We start from the raw sequence: 27145 nt of genomic DNA on the forward strand, positions 1-27145 counted from the left end.
TTACCAACAGTTCTTCAGTTCATAAGAAGTTGATATTCCCGAAAACTTTAGTACCACTTTCTTAACTACTTTTTTCACTTTTTTTTTCCTTTTTCGTGGTTTCCAATGCCACTTTCAATCACAACAAGTACATCTTATTTTAAGTTTCTAGAGATTGGTTCCGACACGCTCTCACCATTTTCTTCAACACTATACATATATTCGAATTTAGCACCAGTCATTTCATCTTCCCCCTTTTAGGTTGCTACCAGCAGTTCATAAGAAGGCGAAATACCCGACAGCTTTAATACCACTTTGATAACTTTTTTTTCACTTTATTTCATAATCCGTGTTTTCCAACGCTACTTTCAACCATAGCAAAGTTATGTTGAAATAAATATTAAATAACTATCTGAAATACATTAAAATTCTTTCTGATTTAAGCTATAAATTAACCGGTTGATTAATAAATAAATAAAAAATTATTACCAATTTTGACAGACTCGTGTAATGTTATTAACGAATCCAAGAGAACATATTTTCCAAGCAGATAACAAAGGGTATAAAAATCAAAAATACTCTTCAAAATGTTTAAGAACTTTTTGTGCCGTTATCCCTTAAATTCAATACTTCCTCTGATTCCCCTCATTTCAGCAAGGGCAATAAATTTTACTTTATTTTAATGATCACCAATAAATTCTGAAGCAGTGGATCTTAATTATTATTACTCAATATTATAATGAATTCACGCCTCCTTTTTATAATTTAAACTGTTAAAGAGTAATTTGAAAGTGCGTTTGATACTTTATATTTCAAGGGAGAATTACTCATTAAAATTTCAAAAATTTGAAAAAAATTGCATTTTTAAATAGTCTTTTTCTATTAAGCTTATTATACCAAAATATGGAATTGATTTTCGCAAAAATGTAAATTTTGCAGATGTCGAGTGCGACGCAGAACGCGCTGCGACTTGCATGAATCAATGAACTTGTGAACTTAGATGATAAATGAATCTGCTCAATCCGATCAAAATATTTTAGTAAAATACTATCATTTTAACTGTTTTATTCAAATAATATGCTTAAATTATGTAAGAAAGAATACTTTCCATCAAATAGTAGAAATAGCAACTGATTTAGCTGAAGCAAATCCTACATTTAAGAAAACTATAGTCATATAGTCTAAAATAATGAAAACGAAATCAAATTTGATGATTTTTTTTTAAATTTATGACTACAGCAAATTATGGGAAATTTAAAAATGCGTTCTAAACATTGTATTATAAGAGCACAAATATTTTTAAAAAAGTTTGGTTTGTAACATATGATAAAATGAAAATTAAAATTTGTACAGTGCGCAAAAAAAGGACTACCCTCAATAACTTTTGATCTAACAATCGGATATTTAGGAATCCATCTTAATGGTTTAAGAGGAAGACTTCAAATATGTTAAATAATTAGTGCAGACGATTTTTAGTAGTAGTAGTAGATCATTTACGTCGCACTAGAGCTGCACAATGGGCTATTGGCGACGGTTTGGGAAACATCCCTAAGGATGATCCGATGACACGCCATCACAATTTTGATCCTCTGAGGAGGGGATAGCACTCCCACTTCGGTAGCCCAACGACCTGCACGCGAAGTCGAACAGTTCACTTCAAGACAGAACAGTTTGACGAGGACCAATACCGCACACCCTCGGTCCCTACGCAGGCAGATCCAAGTGGTCACCCACCCGCACACTGACCGCAGCCCGTGATTTTTGACTTCGGTGATCTGCTGAGAACTGTGTCTTAACGATTAGTCCACTGCGGGACGCAGACGATTTTTAAGTTACGAAAACAGACACAAAAACGTTAATTCGCTGAATAAACATGCATTTTTTATGATGGATTCTGACTTCTGACCCCTGAAATCTCTACGATGTGTCAAATAGGGTCCCTATAGTTTTGTCAGGAGATCGATAGCTTGGACCCCTTAATGTTTATCTTACTTTTTGCCTATATCACCATATCTTGAGAACTTTTTAAACTTATTGAACTTGGCTTACTCTAAATAGAATGGAATGAACAGTTGCTAACGTAAAAAAAACCCCACCTGTCAACAAACAATCAGGTTCGAAGTACCCACAATACGTCACTTGCAGGTATTCCATTGTGCCTTTTATTCCATGAAAGCTTCAAACTTATTTATAAGCTTTCAGTTCTAAAACGACTCGTCAGTTACTACTACTTTCACTACTATTCCCGCCACTTTTTCATGTATTTGAGCAATTATCCGACCGTATTATAATAATCTAATATTAAAAATTCTACTAATGCCTAAAAATATCAAATGAAAGTATCTATGAAGAGTGCCAGGTTTGATTTTAATTCTCTGTTCTTAAATCAATTATCATCTTTCCTTGTTTTGTAACTTGTCACTAGCGTCTTAATTTCGTTTTGTCCTGTTTGTCATATTGTGATTTTCGTATATTCTACTAATGTTTTTATTTAGTGATTGAGGTAAATAGAATAGATTGTGGTTTAATTCTTTTTTTTTTGTAATTTTGGTAAAAGTAAAATTGGCATTGTTTTTCTGTGGCGTGTAGATGCCTGAAGCAAATTCTAGATGGGTGTCTGTTCTGCAACTCTGAGCTTTAGTAGCCCATTCCAAAATTCTCCAACTTCTGAGAAGTTCAATCGTGATCTGTGGCTTAATAATTTGCAGAGTTTTGGCAGCTTAAGGGTTGTAACTTTTTTAAAAAAATCTCAGAAGGGGACGAACTTGAATGTATGTATATATTCATGTGTATATATTAGGGGATATAAATTCTAACAAACAAAAAAAACTGTTGAGATTACGGAATGAGAGTGCAAAAAAATATACATTTTGTAGAGTTATAAAAATTTGATCTAAATTTATTGAAATAAATAATAGAAAATTGAAACAAATCCATTACAGTCAATATTTAGTATTATTCAGATATTTGTATTTCTTGAATTAAAGGTTTTTAATAATTCAAGAAATAGAAACATATTTTTGATGAAATGTGCACAAATTAATTGTATTAAAAAACAATTATTTAAGTGTGTGATTGATAAATCACATGTCGTAATAGCAACGTAGTTAAAGGAATGGGGATTCATGTTGAAAAAGGCATTGCAATAATTGCAACAAAAAAATTGCCTTCAATTAGTATGAAATCTATATAAATGAGACACTTTAAGTAATTATTTTAATGCAAAATTTAAAATGCACATACTGAGATTAAAATCCGGATTTAAAAACCACCGGGATAATGCATTGTAAAACTGCTTAAAAAAATTGGACTACAGACAAAGCCGGCAATAACAAATCACGTCCGAAAGGGATAATTTAAATGTGTCACTTGAAACTCTCGTGTCGTAGTGATATGTTAGTAAAAGAACAGGATTTCCAAAAACATGTGTAAAAACCACAGCGATAACTGCCTTTAAAAAAATCATTTAAATTTACTATTAAATCTGCAGAAATAAAGCAAGTCAAAAGTGATAAATTAAATTATGGTATTATAAGTCACGAGTCGTAATAAATGTAGTTTGATTTTAAAAACCACATGGGAATTGCTAGTTACAAAAGCTAAAGAAACGATCGAAATGTCACTTGAATTTATGATGAAGTCTGCAACAATAAATCGAAGAATATACCATTACCTAAATTCCAAGTTCTCATACCGTTTTATCATATTAAAAATATGTCCCTACTACTTGGATCATGCATTTGGGTAATCACTTTTTGGCATGCTCAATGTTTGGATTGTATTTTCGGCATTTGTATTATTGATTTTCTCGTGTGGTTTTAAATATTTCAGTATATTTTACGCAATAAGGAAAATTTGAATGATGCAATCGATTATTTAATTCTTACGGCATTAATTCTAACGAATTTTTCATAGTTCTTGCTCTTAATTTCTCCATAGCTCTTAAATTTGATATTTTTCTTACAATATTAACTATTTCGTCGTCTATCTTTTTCCGACAATTACTACTTGCAGATTTCATGATTTTTAATTATTTTTTTCCTTGTGATGATTATTTACCAAACGCAAAGAAAGAAATAGTTTGTGCCTTCTCCCGACCCCAAACAAAACGCGAGAATATCATCCACAACAATATTAGAATAAAAAATTATTAGATGTTCAAATAAGAAAATATATATGTGCTTTTTTTGTAAACACAGCGTTAGTCATTTGTTATTTTGAATAAGTAACATGTATGTTTGTTATTATTAAAAGTGTATTGCAGAAAGATATATGTGCTAGACAGTTTTGTTGCTGATAGCTCAAAAAAATTCTGCCACAGGGAAGAAGATATAATCTGTGACTACATTAGAGTTCGTTGAATCGTCTGAGGTTCCAAAACCTGTGATTTGTTGTGTACTAGATTGTTATTTGTACTGGGTGTACCACAAATTGCTGTATTTTCTGGAAAGTTTTGCTAATAAATTTTTGGGGTCTTGAGGACTTTTATTCATCTCTCAAGAACAAGAATACCTGTGCTCTGTACAGTATTAATTTAATTTACAACCAACTGACGTCTATCCTTGTTTTTCATTTTTGTAGGATTGTTTTCTACGCTGATATATTTTCCATCCATTTTTTTTTTTTTTTTTTTTTTGTNTTTTTTTTTTTTTTTTTTACATTCAAGAATGATAAGTTTTATATTTTTAAATAGGCAAAAAATTTTAGTGCATTTACTCCAAACATTATTCCTGCGATTTGGCGCATATTGAACCCCTGGTCCCTAAGGCATACCTTTATTTTACAATTTTTTCTGCAGGTTAAAGAAAAAAGAACCGTTTGATTTAATGTGCAAAATTCTGCTAGTGAGGTATTTAAGAATAAATTTTCTTTTTTAGTGCTTCAGGTTGAATGTTTTTAAGTTGTATCGAATGCTTCTACAATATGAGTTGAAAAAAACTTCCATTAAAAAAATAAAAATTATACATGAATTTGTTTATTTTGTTCAAATTTAAAACAAAGGAAATTATTTTGCTACCTCACTTTACTCGTTAAAACTACTTTCTCGATTTATTTTTATAGTTAATTACAAGTTTTAATTCTATTTGCCAACTATCCAGTGTTGGCAAGATTTTGCCGCAGGTGGAGAAAACCATGGTAAAAACTGTCCTGGCTTAAACAGGTTTTTGCCAAGCAAAGTAGCAAAAAGCTATTTTCCAAGATGAGAGGACAAAAACACATTTTTGATACAAAATTATTCCTAAAATTGAAATATATACTATAAATATATATAATTTAAAATATTAACAAACTTATTATTCCATAATTAAATCATCTATATTATATAAAACGCTAAGACGTACGTATGTTTGTATCAATAAAACCGATGATATTTCTTTTCTCGCGCTGGCAACAGTTTTCATTTTTAATTGATTGGATTCGGCGCGCAAGAGCACGTAGTGAGCAACCAGATAACAATAACCAGAGTGAGCATTATCCAGAGCTCATTCTAGGCAGGGTAAACAGGGCGCAGCACCCTGTTGCCCTTTTAATCAAAATAATCCACCCTGTTGCCCCTGAAGTAAATTAGTGCCCTGATGTAATAGACTCCATACCCTTTCTTTTCTCAACCATTCTTTATTTTTTCCCCCAAACTCTACAGTGGATTTCTTAAACTTTTGTTATTTTTAACTCTTTTTATTAAGTTTGTCATTGCTGTTAATACTTAGATTTATGAGGGAAAGGAAAGATAGCCATGAAACCCCCTTGTTGCACTTGTCTTTTAAAGTTTGCAGTTACTTCCATTATCATTAAATCATAATTATTATTAATCATTTTAATTATTAAATCATAACTACAGACACCTAAGAACATACATTTATTATTTTATCAATATATGCACGCATTTTAAATAAATTACTTGTACTTAGCTAATTAATTCGATAGATATGTTAATTTATTAATAAAAATTAGTAATTAATACAATTGCTTTGCTACTTTTTGTAAAGTAAAAAAAAAAAAATCTTTTACTAATTGATAATGTTTTTTAATTGAACGTGTAAAGCCTATAGGACAAAATTATTGCTTTTTTAGAATAATAATGCCCTTTTTTTAAACTTTTGCACCCTGCCCTTTTTTTTGCCTAGAATGAGCTCTGCATTATCAGGTTGTTCAATTCAGATTCATGCACTAAAAACATGACAATATTTAATTTAAATTCAATTAGGAATTAATTAATTAATTGAAGTGAGAATGCTTTAAAAGGCCGCTGTTGAATTGATATTTTTCTACTGGGAGCTACCTAAACGTTTAAGTGTTTGTATTGAATGTATTGAATTTTTTTATATTTCGCGTTTATTTATGCATTGAATTTTCACGCTTTAAAATGCAGAATATTAGTGAAGGAATATTTGATAATTTATTTTGCTAATATGTTTCTTATTTAGCTAATGTTTTTATTTTTTCACCATGTACAATCTAAATAGCTAATATACTTTTTTAAAAGTCAATAAGAACATTGGTAGAATTCTTCTACATAAGTACAATACAGTACAGTACCCGTTATCCGGAAATCAGAAAACCGGAAGACCAGAAAACCGGAACAAAATTCGATAAATTTTCCCGCCATTTTAAAAAGAAAAAATTTTTTTTCCTCATAAGATTTTAGGATTTTTCTTTCTTTTTTGAATGATGTTTACCTTACCATCATTTTGGAAATAATCATTAATGTATTACTTCATCGTTTCTTCTTCTTTTTAAGATTATTTCCAAATATTATTTTTTTTAGTTGGATTTAACAATAAAAAAAAGGCTTTTTGTAGCGATTCAGAAAACCGGAAAAATCAGTTATCCGGAATAGCGATGGTCCCGATCGTTCCGGATAATCGGTTCCCTACTGTACTATGTTTTTAATGATAAAATACTATGTCTTTGATGATAATATATTATGTCTTTGTGCTAGAACATTCCATTGTGTTCATTGGCGAGCAAGCCATGGTTCACGGCGTGAACCACATAGGATTGCGTAGCAATTCTCGGGGGTTGGCGAGCGTTAGCGAGCAGGGGGGCGGAGCCTCCTAGTAATGTATTAATATATCATTTTAGTAATTTAAAACATTATTGATTGGAAAATTAGTGATCATTCTCTTTTTTTTCCAGTGAAATGAACTTATTTTAAATTAATCAGTGTTTTCACTACAAAGCAAGAACACGAGAATCTCGCTTATTTTTTTCTTTTCTCGCATTAAAAAATTATTAACGTGAGAAAATCTCGCACTCTATTAATCAATTTCAAAATGAGTCATTTTGAATAAAAATCCGTTTCACTTTTCTTCCTTGATCTTTCATTATTTCCAACATGGATCCCTGTTATCTAGCTCCCCTATTTACTAGTATTGTTCAGAACCAGTGCGAAAAGCAGAACACAATGCCCCCCCCCCCCCCCCNCCATCCCCCCCGAATGACAGAACACCTTTCAGAACACATTTTTCTGCAACTTCTTCCTTTCATTTCCACACATTTTTCTTCCTTTCAGAACACATTTCACGGAAGGTAAGATTTCTTCATGTAAGATGTTAAAAATTTTTTCAATGCTACAAATTTACTAAGTGATTCCGAATTGTTCAGCATTTGTTGCAAGGTCATTTAGCACTCAAAACTGAATTAAGACAAAATATCATATACAAATGACTGATAAACATTTGAGCAACCTAATGAGAAAAGCTGATGAAAAAGTAGATATAGAACGTTTTCGATATGATGATGCAGCAAAAATATTCAATTCTTTAAAAATTAGTTAGAAGATGTTAAAAATGTATTATAATTAAAGAAATATTTTTTTTTCCAAGTCTATTCGCGTTTTTTTAATTTCTAGAAATCTCACTTAACTTTTTGAGATCTCACCCCGTTTTTGAGAAAGGGTGAGAAATTCTCTCTCATTTTTTTTCTGTAATGAAAACACTGATTAATATAACTATAATTTAAAGCAGGGTTGGGGTTTTGGACGTTCTAAACTGGTTTTGGACAGGACACATGGGTTTTACTGTCTTAAAGTGTCCGAAACCTTGAACTTTGATAAAAGGTAAAAATTCTATAGGTGTAACCATTGTACTCATAATAATTACTGTACAGAGGGGGCATAATCACATGTACATTGATACAGAGCTGATTGTGCTCCCGAAAAAATCCGGATTTCCGGATTTTTCACTAACAGTGATCCGGAAGTTTCCGGAGATCAAAGGTCCAGACGTTTCAAAAAATCATTGATCACAGAAGTTTAGGGAAATCAAATTTTCAAAGGTGGAACTTAAAAACACAGTTTATTTTATTTGTTTGTAAGGGAGAGCCAGAGATATACTTTATAAGCTGATATTCATGATTAATATTCATTTTTTATCAGTAAATAGTTGTTATAATTATAAACTCAAAAAAGAAAGACATATTTGTAAATTTTAATTTCTTCTCCAGGTCATCATAGGTATGTATAAATGGTATAGGTATGTGTAGAATTTTAAATATATTTTAAGTAAACTAAGAAATGTTGAGATAACAAAAAAACACCTTGTTTAAATTTTTTTCTAATTTTTCAATTTAAAATTTTTTTTTCAAGAAATTTTCCGGAATTTTGACTTGGGTTCACAATCACCCCTGCATGTATCAATAAATATTTGATATTTTTTATACAATTTACTTTAACTTATTAAAAGAAAATAATATAATATAATAGGAAAACATTTATAATTTTTGAAGCTCCACAATTCATTGAACAACAAAAGTGAATACATAATCCTTTAAATATAAATATGCTTTTAATGTTTTTGCATAAGAATAAATAAAGCAATATTAAAAAAAAAAATTTTTTTTTTAAAAAATACTAAATTTGCTTAAAAATTAACCTTTTATTTTTCACACTATTTTTTTTAAAAAATGTTATAATTTCTGCATCACAGTATGATAAAAAAGACATCTATTTTTAAATGAATTGTTTTTAAATATAAATATATTAGTTTAAATTGAAAATACAAAATAACTGAAAAATGTATTAACAGTTTTGAAGGGCATAACATCAGTTTCAGTTACTGACACTGGTGATGTATCACCACTATGCTAAAAGAATTGAACATGAATGAAATAAAAGTATTCTTGAATAGTACTATAGATAAATAAACCTGTTTATGACGAACCAAGCACTTAGTCCCTAATATTTTAACCTGTATGGCAAGGCCAAACTTCAGTTATGTACTATTGAATGAGAGGACCAATTGAACTTGATTACTGATTAATCTTCCTTTGTTTAAATTGAAGAGTCAAACAATATTAATAAAACATTATACTTTTAAAAACAAATATTCTGTAGTAGATTTAATTATCAATATGTTATTAGTTCTAAAATTGTGACATAATTTGAGTAAATGGGTTTTGGACAGGACAGTTTAAACCGTGGATTGTTGGGAACCGTGGATCATTATAATTGAACTTGATTACTGATTAATCTTTTGTTTAATGTTTAAATTGAAGGGTCAAACAATATTAATAAAACATTATACTTTTAAAAACAAATATTCTGTAGTAGATTTAATTATCAATATGTTATTAGTTCTAAAATTGTGACATAATTTGAGTATATGGGTTTTGGACAGGACAGTTTAAACCGTGGATTAATCCATTCTGTCCTAAACCTTGCCAACCCTGATTTAAAGCATAAAATATCTATCAATAGTTAATTAAAATATACAAGTATCTATGCAATTTTTTAAATTTGCTCAAATTCAATACTTTATTCATCATCACAATACAATTTGTGCTGTCTCAACCTCAACATAGCATAACAGAAGACTAGTTTAGTTTTGAAACTTTATTTACAATCAACCTATTCCGAATTTTAAAATGTACAAATGAAAAATTTGAAAACACTCTTTCAATGGCAGCACTACTAGAAGGACATGAGTGTGAATGAGATATTAATTCACAAAATTCTCTGGAAATTTCACAAGAATTTTGCACACTCCTCCACCATGTACTAGCATCAATTGTGGCTATAACTTGCTCTGAGAATAATGTTTTAGGGAATGGTTTTTCTTGTAATTTAAAATTCCTGGCATATGAAACAAATGATGGATTTATTCCATCAAGAAATTTTCTGGCCTTCTCTTTCTGCCCTTTATATTTTGGGTGTAATAAATAAGCAAGAAGGTACCAAGGTAAAATTGATTGCACAAATCTCATTTTTACTTGTATTTTATAAGGCTGTAAATTGTCATCTTCTAACAATTTGCACCATATATGGCAAGCATCTGCTATTGCTGTTGAATTGGTCTGTAGAATGTTCAAGGCATTTAAAACTGGTTCTATTTGTTTTATAAGATCTTTTACTTGTTGCAAAAGATTGAAATCACGTACGTGAGCAACAATGTTTTCATCCATCTCTTTCAGATGATCATTTGTGACTTTTATGTAAGAGTTGTGTGGATAGGGCAAGATGAGTATAACTAATACCACCCACCTTTTTTGTGTAAAGTCGGGGGGGGGGCTGGTTTGTGAGTGAAAAGGATCAAGGGAATTTAAATTGTGTGGTTTTGTTTGCATTTTGAAGTAATATTGAGAAATGAGGTGATTATCAAAATCTATCTAATAAAACATCCATCTTAGCTTTCTTCTGTCTCTCTTTAAATATAGTGTAAGAGTGATATAATGTAAAATAATACATACCAAAAGTTATTATGAAGAAGTAAAAAAAAAACAATTTGTAAAAAAACATTTATTTAAGGATTCTAAAATGAAAAGAGGTCAAAAACTTTCAATCTTTTAAAAATTATTTCCCTTGTATTAATTATTAATATTTTAAACATAATTTTCTCATGTAATGTGCCGAATTTATTATTTCTTATGATTGATTTAAATTTGTTTCAAGTATTTTGTAATAGTATTTAATCAGTAATTCAGATAATTTGGTTTTTACCAGGTTTTTGCCACTGTCCTGGCAAAAAACTCCAACCCTGCAACTATCTAATATTAATGATTGACTTTTCAGATTTCCAATGTCATCGTCCTCTGATTCTGAATATTCTGAACAATCTGGTGCTGAAGAATCGGACAGCTCCTCTATTGTTACAAGTTTCGAATCACAGGTCTCAGCAAGAGATTATTACAAGAAAGGTTCCAAAAAATATGCCAAAAATATTGAAACTGATAAAAATAAATCTAGAGCAGCAATGTTAGAGTCTGTTAGACGAAGTCCCCGTACGAAACAGGCAAGACCAAGTACATTAAAAGGGCCTGGAAGCTCCCTTGGAAAGAAAGATAAACCCAGTACATCAAAAGGGTTTGAAAGTCCCCGTGGGAGGAAAGCAAGACCTAGTACATCAAAAGGGTCTGAAAATTCCCAAAGAAAGAGAGGTAGATCTAAGAAAATACACAGTAAATCAAAAAGGCCTGAAAGTCCCCGTGTGAAGAAAGTCCCCAGTGCACCAAAAGAATTTAAAAGTCCCCAAAAAGGAAGACATGAAACACCAAGAGAAGGTGAAAAACATAGCAGAGGGAGGTCCGTTGATGTAACTCGTAAACTATATAACCCGAAAATCTTAAGTGAACATGAACCACCCAATGAAACAAGAACGAAAATAGGTGTAACAGAATCTTCAGAGAGAAGAAACGATAACTCTTTAATCAGAGAAGAGGTAAGTAGAGACTTTCAAAAGATGCTCTTTAATGTTTCAATAAATTAATGTACCAGAGCTCATTCTAGGCAGAAAAAAGGGCATTATTATTCTAAAAAGGCAATAATTTCTTTCTAAACACATTCTATTAAAAACATTGTCAATTAGTAAAAGAATTTTTTTTCCTTTACTTTACTAAAAGTAGCAAAGCAATCATATTAATTACAAATTTTTATTAATAAATTGACATATATATTGAGTTAATGGGTAGTAAATTTATTTAGTAGCTTAGTAATTTATTTAAAATGCATGCATATATTAATAAAATAATAAATTTCTGTAGTTATGATTTAATAATTAAAATGATTAATAATTATGATTTAATGGTAGTGGAAGTAACTGCAAACTTTCAATGACAAGTGCAACAAGGGGTGTGATGGCTATTTTTCCTTTCCCATATAAATGTATTCCTATGTATTGACAGCAATGACAAACTAAATAAAAAGAGTTGAAAGTAACAAAAGTTTAAGAAATCCATAGTAGAGTTTGGGGAAAAAAACAAAGAAGAGTTGAGGAAAGAAAGGGCAAAAAGGTTATGGAGTCTATTATATCAGGGCACTAATTTACTTCAGGGGGGGCAACAGGGTGGATTCTTTTGACTAAAAGGGCAGCGGGGTGCTGCGCCCTGTTTACCCTGCCTAGAATGAGCTCTGAATATACTATCAAGTCTGTCCAGGCCGAATTTACTACCGTTTAGCGGTACCTTCACAAATTCAATTTTAGGCAATACAGTAGTTTCACAAATTCAACTTTAGGAAAAACGGTAGTTTCACAAAATAATTTTTCTTAAAATTTTATTTTTGTATTCCTTAAGAAACGATAAATATATAATTTTACCATGTTTTTTTGCTGATTTTTCAATGTAATTTTAAATTTATCACAAATTATGTCTATTTCACAAAATAGGTACTTCTCAGAAAAACTTAGACCCCTGCTCTTTAATACTAATATCTTTCTGTATTAAAATCATGATTTTTTTTAAAAAATCAAAAAAATCGGATTTTTTTGATTTTAATCATGATTTTTTTATAATTTCAATTCTATGGAATATAATCAATTTTGTGTACCATAGATTTAAAGTTGTATTGTATTACTATTGTTACTTATGGTATACATTGGAAATAAACATTACTAACCATTATCAACAAAATATTTCTTAATAATTTAAAAGCAAAAGGTGAAATAAGAAATAAACAATAACAAAGTGATTTCAAACTACAAATCAAGAAAGAAATTGTTTATCAAACAATATGTGATAATTATTAATTCTACATCTACAATATCAAATTATTTAAACAATCATTTAATTAGTTTTATTTAAAGATTTAAACATAAGGACTAATTTAGCTGCCTTTTCTACACCCAATTGATTCCGTAGTTTAGTATGTACAAGTCCAAAAGTGGAAAACATCCTCTCTATCCCTGCAGTTGTTCCTTTTGCAGTACATAACAACTGTATTGCATCAAACTCTTTTTGACCTACACAGTTCTTTAGAAGCGCAATTGATTTCCACCATTCCAAAATGTTTAAAGATTCTAGAGATTCTTTATCAAACAAAGTTCCATTAAACGGAGGAGAGCGTACAATGAATTTTAGCAAAATACTTAATAAGGAGGTTTCTCCATACTTATCTTTAACAAAGTTTACAGCTTGATCTTTTTCATTTAGTGTTAAACATTGTACTTCAGAATTAGGGTCCAAGAGGTAAGCTAGGAAATGAGCTGGTGTTAACGCTTGTTCATATCGTTTAGTAAAAAAATTTTTGCAGCAATTATTATTAGAATCTTTCAGAGTTTCCTTTAAATTTTTCCAGATGTTGACAACATTTGATACACTACAATTATCTGTCTAATTAGATAATTGATCTCTATAAATATCTAATTTGATTAAAATCAGTGATTTTTTTAAAAAAAATCATTTGATTTAAATCATGATTTTAATCAAAATCATTTGATTAAAATCATTTACACCCTGCTGCAAGGTACTTTTAAAACTAACAAATATACATGTTACTAGTTTAAAGTTATGGAAGCGTTAGATTCCAAAAACAATAACTTTTGAGATCAAATAAAATAATTTTTTTAATTGAATAAGTAGGTACTACTTTTTACATACTAAAATTATGGGATATATTCTCTTATTTTTAGGAGAGAAAGACACTATTTCGTTTTTTGCATTTTGTGAATCATCATATTAAAAAAAAAAGGTTAAATCCATAACAGTTATTACCAAAAAAAAGATCGAGTGCAGAATCAGACTTGGTGTTTCTCGCTAATCAGAATGGGAAAAAAAAAAAAACACTTGTGATTTTTCAGTTCTTGTTTGAGAATAATGAAATAAAAAATTTGGATTTCTTTTCCGCAGAAATTTTTGTTCTTTTTTTTTAGGTGGTTATTATACTATTAATTTCCACATAGCTTTTAAAATCTGATATTTTTGATAAGATATTTACTATAACTGAATCTCGAAATGAAAACACGCATTTAGTAAACCTTTTTTTTAGAGTCTGATTCGCCGTCGCTCTTTTTTTTTCTCGTTGGTTACTGCTACTGATTTCTCGATTTTTTTTTAATGTAATGATGATTTACAAAATGCGCAGAAAAGAAATAATAAGTGTGTTTTTCCCAGGGTTGGCTTTTTGCGGGCAGAAACTGATTTTTGCCATGCCAGTGGCAGAAACTGGTAATAACCTGTAAAAACTGGCAGAAACTAAAAAAATGTCTATATTTGTTCTAGTAAGTGCTTAATGACATTTTGTTTAAGTAAACTGAAAAATGTAGCTCCATATAACTGTAACTATTTTGTTTATATTAAATATAAAGAGCGCAGTATATCAAATCTTTATAACAAATCGGCCCCATTTCCTGAAACTTATTTTTCCAGTCAAGTTTTGACAACTTCCCCAGCTGCTACATGGCTGTCCAGTTTTAAAAAATATGCAATAGAAGAAAGTTTCACAAATCTTGCTTGTTCCTTGATGGCAATGCCTGCTAGCATGGACTTAAGAGAATTTTCTCAAATTTATTGTTCGTTCATAGCAAATTGAGAAATTGTTTTGGTTTAGAAACTGCATAAAAACTTGTCTTTTGTTATAGATTAATGCAGAGTGCAGACAATGTAATATTTGATTTTGAATGGTGATAATTTTGTAAATAAATTGTACTTTGTTTAACATTTAATTGTTTTTTTCTATGAATTATCCATTGGATGTCAATCTCAGTACTTACTTTTATGTCATTTTCTGAATTTCTGTCATGCCAGTTTTAACTGGTTTCTTCCAGTGGTTTTAACCACCTCGACAGAAACTTGCTAACCTTGGTTTTTCCCCTGCAAAATACGAAAATATCACCCATAATATTACAATAAAAAAAAAGAAGAATTAAAGTCGTTTAGGAAGGGTTTTGTTTTTATGGCTTCTGGAGCTGGTACTTCCTGAAGTCGCCAGCTTCAGTAGCCATATTTTTATTTCCATTGTCTTTTAGTTTTTCTTCATTGCTTCTATTTATCCAAAAAGTTTCTTTTTAAGTTGACGCGATGAGATTTTTTTTTTTTAAAAAAAATTGATGCTTCGGTTACTACAAACTAGTAACATGTATATTTGTTATTATTAAAAGTATCATGCAGAAAGATATTATTAGTGCTAGAGAGGTTTATCGCAGAAAGCCCCAAAAAAATTCTGCCACGGGGTAAAATGTCAGTCGCTTTTAGATTATCTATTTTTTTTCTTCTTTGCTATACATTGGCTTTTTAAATATCTATTTTCTTCATGCTGACAAAAGTATTTGTTTTTAATTGTTCATATAATCCTTCTGTAATTGTCCTGATTTTTGTTTGTCATTAAACATCTCATTTTCTGTGAATGTGGATTTGAAAATAATCAATTTAAGAAAGATTTTGACTTTCAAGCCTACACCTTTCTAGTTATGTTATTCATGGTTTACTTTTGGAAGCAAATAGCATTACCTTCAGAATTTCAAGTTTCAAACCTTTTCAGATTTTAGGCATTTTATGGAAACTCAATTAACTATTTTACATCATCAAGTTTTTATGCCTTAGTGTTATTCATTATTTTTCGTAATTGTGGCAAATCTTGTAGAGAGGAATTTTGTAGTTTCGCAAATTAATTTAATCTCTTTCATGTGATTTTTATAAATTATTTATTCACATCAACACAGGGTTGGAGTTTTTGCCGGCAAAAAGGGGTTTTTGCCAGGACAGTGGCAAAAACCTGGTAAAAACCGGCAAAAACTGGTAAAAACCGGCAAAAACCAAATTATCTAAATTGCTGATTAAATATTATTACAAAATACTTGAAACAAATTTAAATCAATCATAAGGAATAATAATTTTGATACATTACATGAAAAAATTATTTTTAACATATTAATAATTAATATAATGGTAATAATTTTTAAAAGATTGAAAGTTTGTGATCTCTTTTCATTTTAGAATCCTAAAATAAATGTTTTTTTACAAATAAATAAATATTATTATTTGCATAATATTATTATTTATTATAAAAAATTATTATTTGTACAATAATTAACTACACATATTGATAGATATTTTATGTTTTAAATTATAGTTATATTAATTTAAAATAAGTTCATTTCACTGGAAAAAAAAGAATAATCACAAATTTTCCAATCAATAATGTTTTAAACTACTAAAATGATATATTATTACATTATCATTTAATTATGGAATAATAATTTTGTTAATTTTTTTGTAATTATTTATATTTATAGTATATATTTCAATTTTAGGAATAATTTTGTATCAAAAATGTGTTTTTGTCCTCTCATTTTGGAAAATATAGGTTTTTGCCACTTTTTGCCAATTTGCTTGGCAAAAACCTGTTTTTGCCAGGACGGTTTTTACCGGTATTTACCATGGTTTTTTCCACCTGCGGCAAAATCTTGCCAACCCTGCATCAACAACATAGTAATCATGCATGATCTATTTTGTAATCATAGAGTAGCTGACTGTGAGATCAATGTATAGAAATGTTAGACACCATGTTTTCTGTGTTTTCATTTTGTGGTTATAATGAGATGTTGAGTGTTCTAACAAGTTCAGACTTTTGAATAAAATTTGTATTTTCATGGATTTTTGTTTTCTTTTCCACGGTTTGCCCTATTCCTCATTTTTCTCTTAAGAATGACAAATTTTTGCTGGTTTTAGTACCACACTGTATCTATCATCCATTCCATAACACATTTTAGTTTAGATCGGCTAATCTCTGAATCTATGATAATTCTTTTTAAATAGATTAAAAAACACTCTCCAGTAAAATGTCTTTGGCCCGCCATATTGTAAATAAATTATGTTTAGATAATATTTATATCAAACTTAGTTAATTTGTAAAGGTAACCTTTACCTACGGTGAACACGTGGTTGCAGAAAAAGGGGTTCGAGGGGTGTTCTGGTTCTGAACAATACTGGTAAATAGGGAAGCTAGGTAACAAGGACCGATATTGAAAATAATGAAAGATCAAGGAAGAAAAACGAAGCGGATTTCATTCGTAATGGCGGAGAACGAAATTTTTTCCAAAATTCGCGAGATTCAGACATTTTGAAATTCATTAATAGGGTGCGCAAACTTCTCGCATTAATAATTTTTTAATGCGAGGAAAGAAAAAAGTATGCGAGATTCTCGCTTTCTTGCGCTGTAGTGAAAACACTGCGATATATTTCAGACGATAAGGGGAAAAAATTCATGCATTTGAGTATTTACTTTTTCAGGCAATAATTCTATTGAGTTTTTGGCATTTATTGATTTTTCCATATTTTTTGTGCATAATTTATTACAGCAACGGAATCTAGAAACAAGACATGCATTTGAGGAGCCCGATTTGCATAATTTCGTCGCCGATCTTTTATTTCGGCACCTACTACTATGGATTTCATGATTTTTTTATTATATATTTTTTTATGATAATTATTTACAAAATGTGAAAAAGAAAATAATTTGTGTCCCCCCCCCCCGCAAAATGCGAGGATATCAACCATAATATTTGAATAAAAAATTATTACATGTTTTATTTAAAAAAAATATATATTTCTTTTTTGTAAACACAGAGCTTTTGTTATTTTAAATTAGTAACATGTTTGTTATTATTAAAAGTGTCTTGCAGAAGGATCATAGTGCTAGAGTGTTTTGTTGCAGATGGCTCGAGAAAATTCCGCCACAGGGTTCTTATAAAGTTGTTTTCATGTAATCAGGCATGAAAGTTTTCAGCTTTTACTCTGAATTCAGCTTTTTTCAAAGCTTTTTAAACTCCATACATTTATTAATTTCATAATGTTTGATTGCGTTTATGTAGAATTCAGCTTTTTTTGCTAACTGATACTTTCATCCCTGCGTAATGCTGTAGATCAGTTGTGCGCAAACTAGGGGTGGCGACCCCTGTTTGGGTCGCCAAATTTTTATGAAATGCATTATCCCTGCATGCTGCATACCATACAGTGTACATATAAAGAGTGAAGCGCCGTCACTCCCTGTTTAATTGCAATTTCACGCTGGCCACTCTTTCTGATGGTGCTGCAGCATTAACAGGTTCGAATAAAGGGCTCAGAGGCTTAATTCAGAAGGTGGCGCCTCATATGGTATTTAATCACTGTATGATTCATCGGCAAGCTCTTGTTGCAAAAGATATGGATNCTCTAAAGCAGTGGTGCGCAAACTAGGGGTCGCGACCCCTGTGGGGGTCGCCAGAAGTTTTTTGGGGGTCGCCAAATTTTTATGAAATGCATTATCCCTGCATGCTGCATACCATACAGTGTACATATAAAGAGTGAAGCGCCGTCACTCCCTGTTTAATTGCAATTTCACGCTGTCCACTCTTTCTGATGGTGCTGTAGCATTAATAGGTTCGAATAAAGGGCTCAGTGGCTTAATTCAGAAGGTGGCGCCTCATATGGTATTTAATCACTGTATGATTCATCGGCAAGCTCTTGTTGCAAAAGATATGGGTGAAGAGTTGCACAACGTATTGCAAGACGCTGTTAGTTCAATTAACTACATTAAATGTAACAGCCGTCTCTTTTCAATACTTTGCAATGAGATTGGCTCAACGTATGAGAGATTTACTGTTACACACCGAAGTCAGATGGCTTTCACGTGGGAAAATACTAAGACGGATATTTGATTTAAGAAATGAAGTGTACACATATTTAATCGAAAAGAAACATAGATTGGCATGTTATTATATCAATGAAGTTTGGCTAGGGAAGCTGAGCTATTTAGTTGATATTTTCGAAAAACTTAACGACTTAAATTTGAGCTCGCAGGGTGAGAATTCAACTATCATAACTGCAGCCAGTAAAATTCAAGCATTTAAGAATAAGCTTAGTCTCTGGCAAACTAAACTGAATAAAAACAACACCATGTTCCCTTTGCTTTAACGATTTTATCAAGGAAAATAATATAGATATATTTACATTTAAAAACATCGTTTCCAATCACATTGAAAAGTTAAAGAAAACATTTTCGAGAAGATTCGAGGATTTTCCTGAAAATCTTTGTTGGATTCGTGATCCATTTTCCTTTGACATATGCAGTTCAACTCTTCAAATTAGTGAGAACTACTGAGTCGAAATCAATTTAAGACTCAGCCTTGACAAAAATTTTGGCTATCGGTGGAAAAACAATATCCCATTTTATGCAAGAATGCCATCAGAGTGTTAATACAATTTGCATCAACGAATTTATGTGAAACTGGATTTAGCAAACTAGTTTCAATAAAAACTAAATACCGCTCTTGTTTAAACCCTGAAGATGATATGCGAATTGCAATTAGCAACATACATCCAAACATCGATGAGATAATTAGAAACTTGCAGCCACATACATCTCATAAAAGGGCAATTTACTGATTTTTGTGTTATACAAAAAGTATTTTCTTAAAATTATAAATAAAATTAATATGAGTCAAATATGATGATGTTTTTATTCGATGAAACGAAAGAAATGCGCGAAATATACATCTTATTTGTGAACATTTATCTCTAGGGGTCGCCAAAAATTTTCCCTCTACTAAAAGGGTCGCAGTCAAAAAAAGTTTGCGCACCACTGCTGTAGATCACCAATAATTCAACTTTTGAAAAGATTTTTAAAAGAATGAATTTTTAAAAATTTAGTTTTTTTTTTTTTTACCTTGGTACTATTATTTTTTTCCAGGTCCCACCAAGTGTTCCCTCTGGTTCAAAACGTAGAAAATCTGGTATGCCTAGAAGAAGGGGAAATAAAGCTATAAAGGAAATTCAAATATGCCAAAAAGAAACTGTAAGTTGATATTTTTTATTTATTTTATTATTATTTATGACCCCTTTGGCAAAAAGGGTCTTGGTTTGGATTTGATGGCGTCCGCATACTTTTAAACTGCGTTCAAGAGTAAACAGTGCACATGCGTTGCTATGGCGATCGCTGCTCTTCTTCTTTTCATTAGAAAACATTTTAAATATATTTACATAATAATAATTTAAAGTATTTTTATATTCTTTTTATTATTAACATATAATGACTGACTTGACGGTGATTTCAATATAAATTTGAATGCCGAAGAAGGGAAAGTATTTTGTGACATCTTGAAACTCGTACATAGGCAGGATATGAAAATCAATCCGACGTCAAACTTCAATTGAGACAGTTTTTGCTACCCATGATTTGAAACAGGGTTTCCGCTACGGTAGCTTTTTTCGCAAAATGCGAAAAGACCCCTCAAAAATGCTAAAATTCAACAAAGCATTTTCGCATTTTTGCTAAAGGATTTTACTAAATTCCATTAAAAAAAAAGCTTCCGCGAAAAACCATGACGCTAACATCCATGAAAAAAACTTGATCAAACAAGAAGGAAAAATCTAAATATCTTTCGCAAGAAGAACCATGACGCTAGCGTTCACGAAAAAAAACGTGATCAAACGAGATGAAGCATAGCGATCAACAAAAATGGCTAGATTATTAATGATTAATATTGAGGGCCCTGAAAGTGCATTTAACTTTCAAGAAGCATTTGTAAAATGGGCAAACATGAAAGAAAGGAAGATTGTTAATTATAAACCAAAATGTTTTGATAAATNAATGATTTTTGTTATAGGTATTCTTTTTGATATTCTTGTACATTAAGCTATTCTTTGTCAGATAACTTACAGTACTTGTTTGATATAAAGTAATTTTATAAGCCTAATGGCATTTTAGCATTTTGCTAAAACTTTTTTTCTGATTTTAGCTTTTTTGCTAATGAATTTTTAGACTCAGCTTAAACCCGGATTTGAAATGTTGTGGCGTTTAAGTCAATTCAGAAAGAAAGAGCATTTCACCAATGGGTAACCAGTGATCGTAACAAGGCGATCACAACTTTTATTTTTGATTTTAATTAGTAATTTATATTGAATTTTGTTTTATTTATTTTTTTTTTGGTACCATTAGTAGTCAATTGAACTTAAATCAAAATCTGTTCAATTGAAACTTACACACAATAAAGTTTTCAAAAGTTTTTTTTTTTTAAGGTGCTCAATATAATACCGTAGACTTATATGTATGTAACTTCTTATATGTACTTGTTTTTAGCAAAATCAATGGTCACCACTGAACATAAATATTTTCATTCTGAAAAGATACCCCATGTGCTTCAAAAGATTCATCTCTTATTGCTTCACGGAAATGCGGCTCCTTTTATCTTTGCAACATCCCATATTCCCTGAATTGACATATGTAGTATCTTTTTTTCGCTGAATCCCCCCCCCCTCCCAGCATATCTGTAATTTTTGATGGAATTAGATCAACACATCCTTCACACAATCAGGGTTGCCACTTCACAGGAAAAACCTGAAAAATACAAGGAATTTAAAAATCACCTAAAATATCAGGGAATTTTTAGTTTTTCTTTACAAACTGGGAAAATATCAGGGAATTTTATTTCTTTTTTCATCTTTTAAAAAATTCTGACCACTCAAAGTGCAGTCTATGGCTTATTTAAGGATGATATTTTTGCTATACCAGTGTTTTCATTACAGAAAAAAAATGGGTGAGAATATCTCACCCTTTCTCAATAACAGGGTGAGATTTCAAAAAATTACGTGAGATTTCTAAAAATTTAAAAAAAAAAAAAAAAGAATAGACCTGGGAAGAAAATATTTCCTTAATTATAATACATTTTTAACATCTTCTAATTTTTAAAGCATTAAATATTTTTGCTGCATCATCATATGAAAAATGTTCTATATCTACTTTTTCATCAGCTATTCTCATTAGGTTGCTCAAATGCTCAATCTGTTACGATATTTTGTCTTAGTCCGGTTTTAGGTGCTAAATGACCTTGCAACAGATGCTGAATTATTCGAAAACACTTAAGTAAATTTGTAGCATTGTGCACACACTTTCCTATCCTCTACATCCGCCAGCATAGGCTTTTAAATTTTTTCTGCTATAAAATCGTGAAGTACGTTGAAGTTTTTTCCAAGTTCATACTTCATGCTAGTATTTGATCCATATCCGTTGAATATCCCTATTTGTTTCGTTTTTACCGTTTCTACCGACATTTGTCTTAACAATGTATTTGTCCATCTTACATTCAGGCACAAAAAATTTAAACGTTTTACATGAAGAAACCTTAACTACGGTAAACAAGTGGTTGCAGAAAAATGTGTTTTGAAAGGGGTTCGGGGGGAGGGGGCTCTGGTTCTGAACTATAATGGTAAATAGGGAAGCTAGATAACAAGGACCGATATTGAAAATAATGAAAGATCGGGGAAGAAAAACGAAGCGGATTTCATTCGAAATGGCGGAAGACGAAATTTTTTCCAAAATTCACTAGATTCATGCATTTTGAAATTCATTAATAGGGTGCGCGAGCTCCTCGCCTTAATATTTTTTTAATGCGAGGAAGAAAAAAAATATGCGAGATTCTCGCACTGTAGTGAAAACACTGTATACTAAACTATTTAATTTACTCTATCATTATTTGTTTGAAATATGTTCGGCTGTACCTTTTTTCTCTAAGTTTCTCCAATAATTAAATTAAAAATAGTTAGTACAATGTGGCGCACCCAAAAGAGTAGTGGTATTGTGTTTCCTCTTAATATATTGTGTATAAGATCTTCATGGAATTTTTTTTTCCCGGATTTGATTGGCAACCCTGACAATTCCATTTCAATTTTCCATTCATATTTTCCTTAAAAAAATTTTTAATAGTCGAACTTTCTAATATGTTTTAGTTACCATATTTTTTTTATTATTCTTTGAAATTTTATAACCAAGGACATAAAAAACTTTTATGAGCCAGTAAAAATTCTCAAGAGCCAATTTCTAGAATTTTGATTTCATTAAAAAAAAAAAACTAACTTCTTTTAGATGTTGGCTGTTGGATTGTTGTGACAAATAATGTAATAGTAGAATCAATGAAAGCTATGTACCTTCTATTTACAAAGCAGTAACAGACACAGATATTAAAAACCAAGCCTAATTTGAACACTTAAATCTTATTTAAGTTAAAGAGAAATTTACTTCTTCTTTGAGTGCTTATGTTAACCTTAAGAAATAAGTGATGTCACTTCACTCCCTTCTCTTGTGAAAATTTTAATTTAATAATGTATATAGTGTTGGTGATCAGCTGGTGGCCATGTATTCAAAATGTCATCTGTATGTTTAAAGCAGTAATTTAAACCTTTCAAATTTCTGTCTGTTAAAAAACTGTCTTTGCACAGTTTGGATAGCATTCCTTAAACCAAAAGGCATGCAATTGAATTTAACTAAACCAAATGGCGTTAAAACTGCAGTTTTCTGAGTACCTTCTTTATTCATGGGGACCTGATGAAAAGATGACTTAGAAAAGAAAATATACATTTACCATACAAATTTGTTGAAGAATCATGTGTCTTATTGGATAATTATCAGTAACCATCTTGGCATTGTCTGTTCAGGGTAAATTTACTACCGTTTAGCAGTACCTTCACAGAATTAAACTTTAGGAAAAACGGTAGTTTCACAAATAAAGAAGCAAGTTCTCTTGTAAACCCTGTTCTAGTTGCAATCTGTAGAAAAGAAGAGCTTTTCTGCCAGAAAAGCTCCTTTTCTTCCATGAAATGGTAGCACGTCAGATTGTGCATTACTGTAAGACTAACCAGTCACTCACACCATATCAAAGTGAGCTTTTTTTTCTCTGAGTTTTTTTAAAAATGAAACGATGAGGCTCTCCCTCTATAAACTTTACAGGAAGTCAAAATTCAAACATTATCTTAAACACTATTGTAAATTTATTCCAACAGACCTTTATTTTTTTATGTGCCATTTTTTCCATGAAACTTTTTTCTGTATGACCCAGTTGAAAATTTTCTCATATAGTGCTAGTACTGTTAAATGCATGTTTTTATTAAATTCAAGTTGAAATTTAACTATGGACAATGATATTTATGGATTTTGGAAATTTGGGTACAATTTTTAGCCCAAAACTTTACAATAGCAAAACTGTTTTTGAATATATGGGGGGAAATGTATAGAAATTCCAGTCATAAATAATTTTTCTTTGTAGTGACAATTTTTGAAAATGTTTTCTTACTTTACCATATTTTTGTGTTGATTTTTTAACGTAATATTTAATTTTCTTTAAATTTTCACAAAATAGGTACATCATAGAAAAACCTAAGCAGACCCATGCGTTAAGTGTTGGATAGTCGCCATGAGCCCCCTGGTTTCTTAACCATGTGCAATGGACTACTTTTTGAAGGGCTGCATTAATCTTTTAAGACTAAATATGCAAATTTAGCTTTTGCAATTTTAAAATATCCATGGAGAAATATGGTGTAAACCTATATTTAAATTCAATAGTTGTTTTTTGGTCCATTAGCAACTCTCAAATTCAAAATAGTTGTAGGTTTCTGGCATTCCAAAAAAAAGATAGGTATAATACTTAAATCTACACTTGTTTCAGCAAGTAATTTTAATCCTAATGATTTTTCATAAACAAAAAGGACAGTTATTATGGCTTTCATGGCTCATCATTGGACATACTTGGTCAGTTGGTTTTCCCAAAAAGCACAAGCTTGGGGCATTTTGTAGACTTAATGTCAAACTTTTGAGTGTTGGTGTTATCTGTTGAAGGGCTTGTCGTTTTCGGTAAAATGGTTGATTACGAGTGCATAAGAAATTTGACAACTATTACATTTAATTCGATTATTTGTTTCTACATATTAATATTTCTAGTAAAATAACCTAAATTTTTGAAATTCCATTTTTAAATCCTTAGCGTTTGCAGTGTAATCCGACATTACATCAGATATTTTGTGGGCCATTGAACTCATTAGCAGAAGTAGCTGGAATTGCTTGCATTTGATTAGGTAATCGTTGAAGCAATCAAGATTTTAACAGGCTTTTGCCTACATCTGCACTTGTCTCAGTAAAGCAGACAGTTTTTTTTTATCGCCAGGCTCTATGCGGTCTATACAGGGTATCCGCGCACCTTGAAAGTCATGAATTTCAGTATTGAACAAAATTTGTCATGAAATGTCATGATTTTTGCTATTTTTTTTTAAAAAAATCATGGATTTAGGTCTCCCAGTGTTGCAAGTGCTGCTCCAATTCGCGCCAATTGTGGAAACCTACGCCTACATGCTCCAAATTGAAGTAGTAGGCTTAAATTTTGCCGATCTGACCCAAAAAAGGATATTTTCCCCCGAGGGTATCGTCAAGTCGCACTTTTGCGGCAACCAAGCTACTGCCATGTGGGGGGTTGCTCTGGATTCAGTAGGAAGGATTCTTGCACTCTCACGTGCAACTCTGCTTCATTTTGCAAGTTATTCTCAATATCAGGTTTCATTTTCCACTCTCTGAAATGGAACTGAAACTTCCCTTGAATTTTCGGGGACCAACTAAACATTGCCAAAGCAAAAGAAAATTTTATTTCTCTTCTTAATTTTATCGTTAATGAAGTGCCATCCTATTCGTCAATGGTAAGCTAATGGCCTTCTTGCTCTATTCTATTTATAGAATAGCATGATTTTGGAATTAACTTGGGGATCATTCACTAAATACATATTTTCATGTTGATCCTCAGAGCAGTCAAGAATCACAAAGCTTCATAACCTCAATTTCCACCTCCCTTTTATTCATTTAATTTAATAAAGATAAGAATTAATTGAGTTTCTTAAGCGTAAATTTTTATCTGAGGGACCACCCACTAATTACATATTGACATTTATTTTACTTTATTACTTTTTTTTACTAATACTTTTTTTACTTATTGCATTTTATTATTGTGTTATTACTTTCAAAATTTTCAGTGCTCTTATTTTGTTTCAGGAAGAATCTTAGTAATATTTAGAGGCAAGATTTTAAATAAGTATGAAGTTAGGGGCTTTCAGAATTTTTAAAGCAGCAAAAAAATCTTATGTTTTTCAGATTTGTCATTCAAAAATACTTTAATTCATCCCTTAATGATTTGATTTAAAACAATTGATATAAAAAAATTTAATTATCACAGATTTGTTAAATATTATGAGTGTTGGGACAATATAATAATTTACTTCTGACAAAAAATTTTTAACTTCAATACTCATTGTATTTGCATTTAAAAATTATTAAAGTTTGCTTAATTCTTTACATATTTTTATAAATTCGGTATGATCAATATTAATCTTGTTAATGTTTTGTTGAATATAGGGAGAGGGGGGTAGATTTCAACATGGGGCACCTTTCAACAACTAGAATTTTTGTCTTCTAACATTGCTTAATGTTTGGCCAATGTGCCAGACAATAAGCTTTAACTATGCATAACTGTTGACATTTAGTTTTAAACACTTTCTTTTTATCACTGTTGTGTTACTCTGTGGAACATGCTTTAACATTCCAAAAAGTAAAAAGACAGTTTTGATTTTAAAACTGTTTATCTACCAGTAATCTTTTAACAAGGTAAGTGATATTTATTCATCTGATAGTTCATTTAATTCTGCTTCTAACTGTATTAATCATTAGTAAAAAGTCTTTTTCTAAAGTGGTTGATAATACTTGAACCAAAATGTCTTAACCAAGGCCAGATTTCAACAGAGCTAAGAGGGCACATTTCAACAGTGTTGAAAGGTGCCTCGGCTTTTTATTTTTTTGTTAAGTAATCTTGCAAAAGTCACTAGTCTGCAAAAAGCCCATTAATTACAGTTGTTACATTTAAAATACTCAACTTTTTCTGTAAGGCATTATACTAAACTTTTTGAAAAACATGTGAATGTGTTCAAGGAAGCATGCTAGCGAAAAAATTTTCAATTAATTGAATTTTTTTAAAAGCTTAAAATCAGGATTCCATTAGTTGCATTGTTGCTGAAAATAGAATTTATTAACAAGTAATTTATTCAATAGAATAGTTTTTTAAAAATTTTATGAAAATATTCACGAAAATTCGATTTAGAATGAAATTAATTTAATTTTAAGAAAATTGAAAAGTTTACAATGCGATGTAACATTATATTTAATAAAATGCTCAGT

The 27145-nt window shown here is 30.5% G+C and overlaps 1 protein-coding gene across 3 annotated transcripts in view; it reads left to right on the forward strand.

The window, feature by feature from the left end:
• Positions 1-2180: 2180 nt before the first annotated feature.
• Positions 2181-27145, forward strand: part of LOC107439669 (micronuclear linker histone polyprotein) — a 37692-nt gene continuing 12727 nt past the window's right edge. For 2 of the 3 annotated variants that reach the window (XM_016052338.3, XM_016052337.3), the window contains exons 1-3: positions 2181-2338; positions 10988-11633; positions 19856-19960. In XM_016052338.3, coding sequence (XP_015907824.2) covers positions 2313-2338; positions 10988-11633; positions 19856-19960 — 777 coding nt within the window. In that variant the 5' untranslated portion in view covers positions 2181-2312. Of the gene's footprint in view, positions 2339-10987; positions 11634-19855; positions 19961-20903; positions 20931-27145 lie in introns of those variants that run through there. The other variant, XM_043054929.2, reaches the window with a different exon arrangement.

This window comes from Parasteatoda tepidariorum, chromosome 4, assembly GCF_043381705.1.
Source record: "Parasteatoda tepidariorum isolate YZ-2023 chromosome 4, CAS_Ptep_4.0, whole genome shotgun sequence".
Taxonomy (NCBI): domain Eukaryota; kingdom Metazoa; phylum Arthropoda; class Arachnida; order Araneae; family Theridiidae; genus Parasteatoda; species Parasteatoda tepidariorum.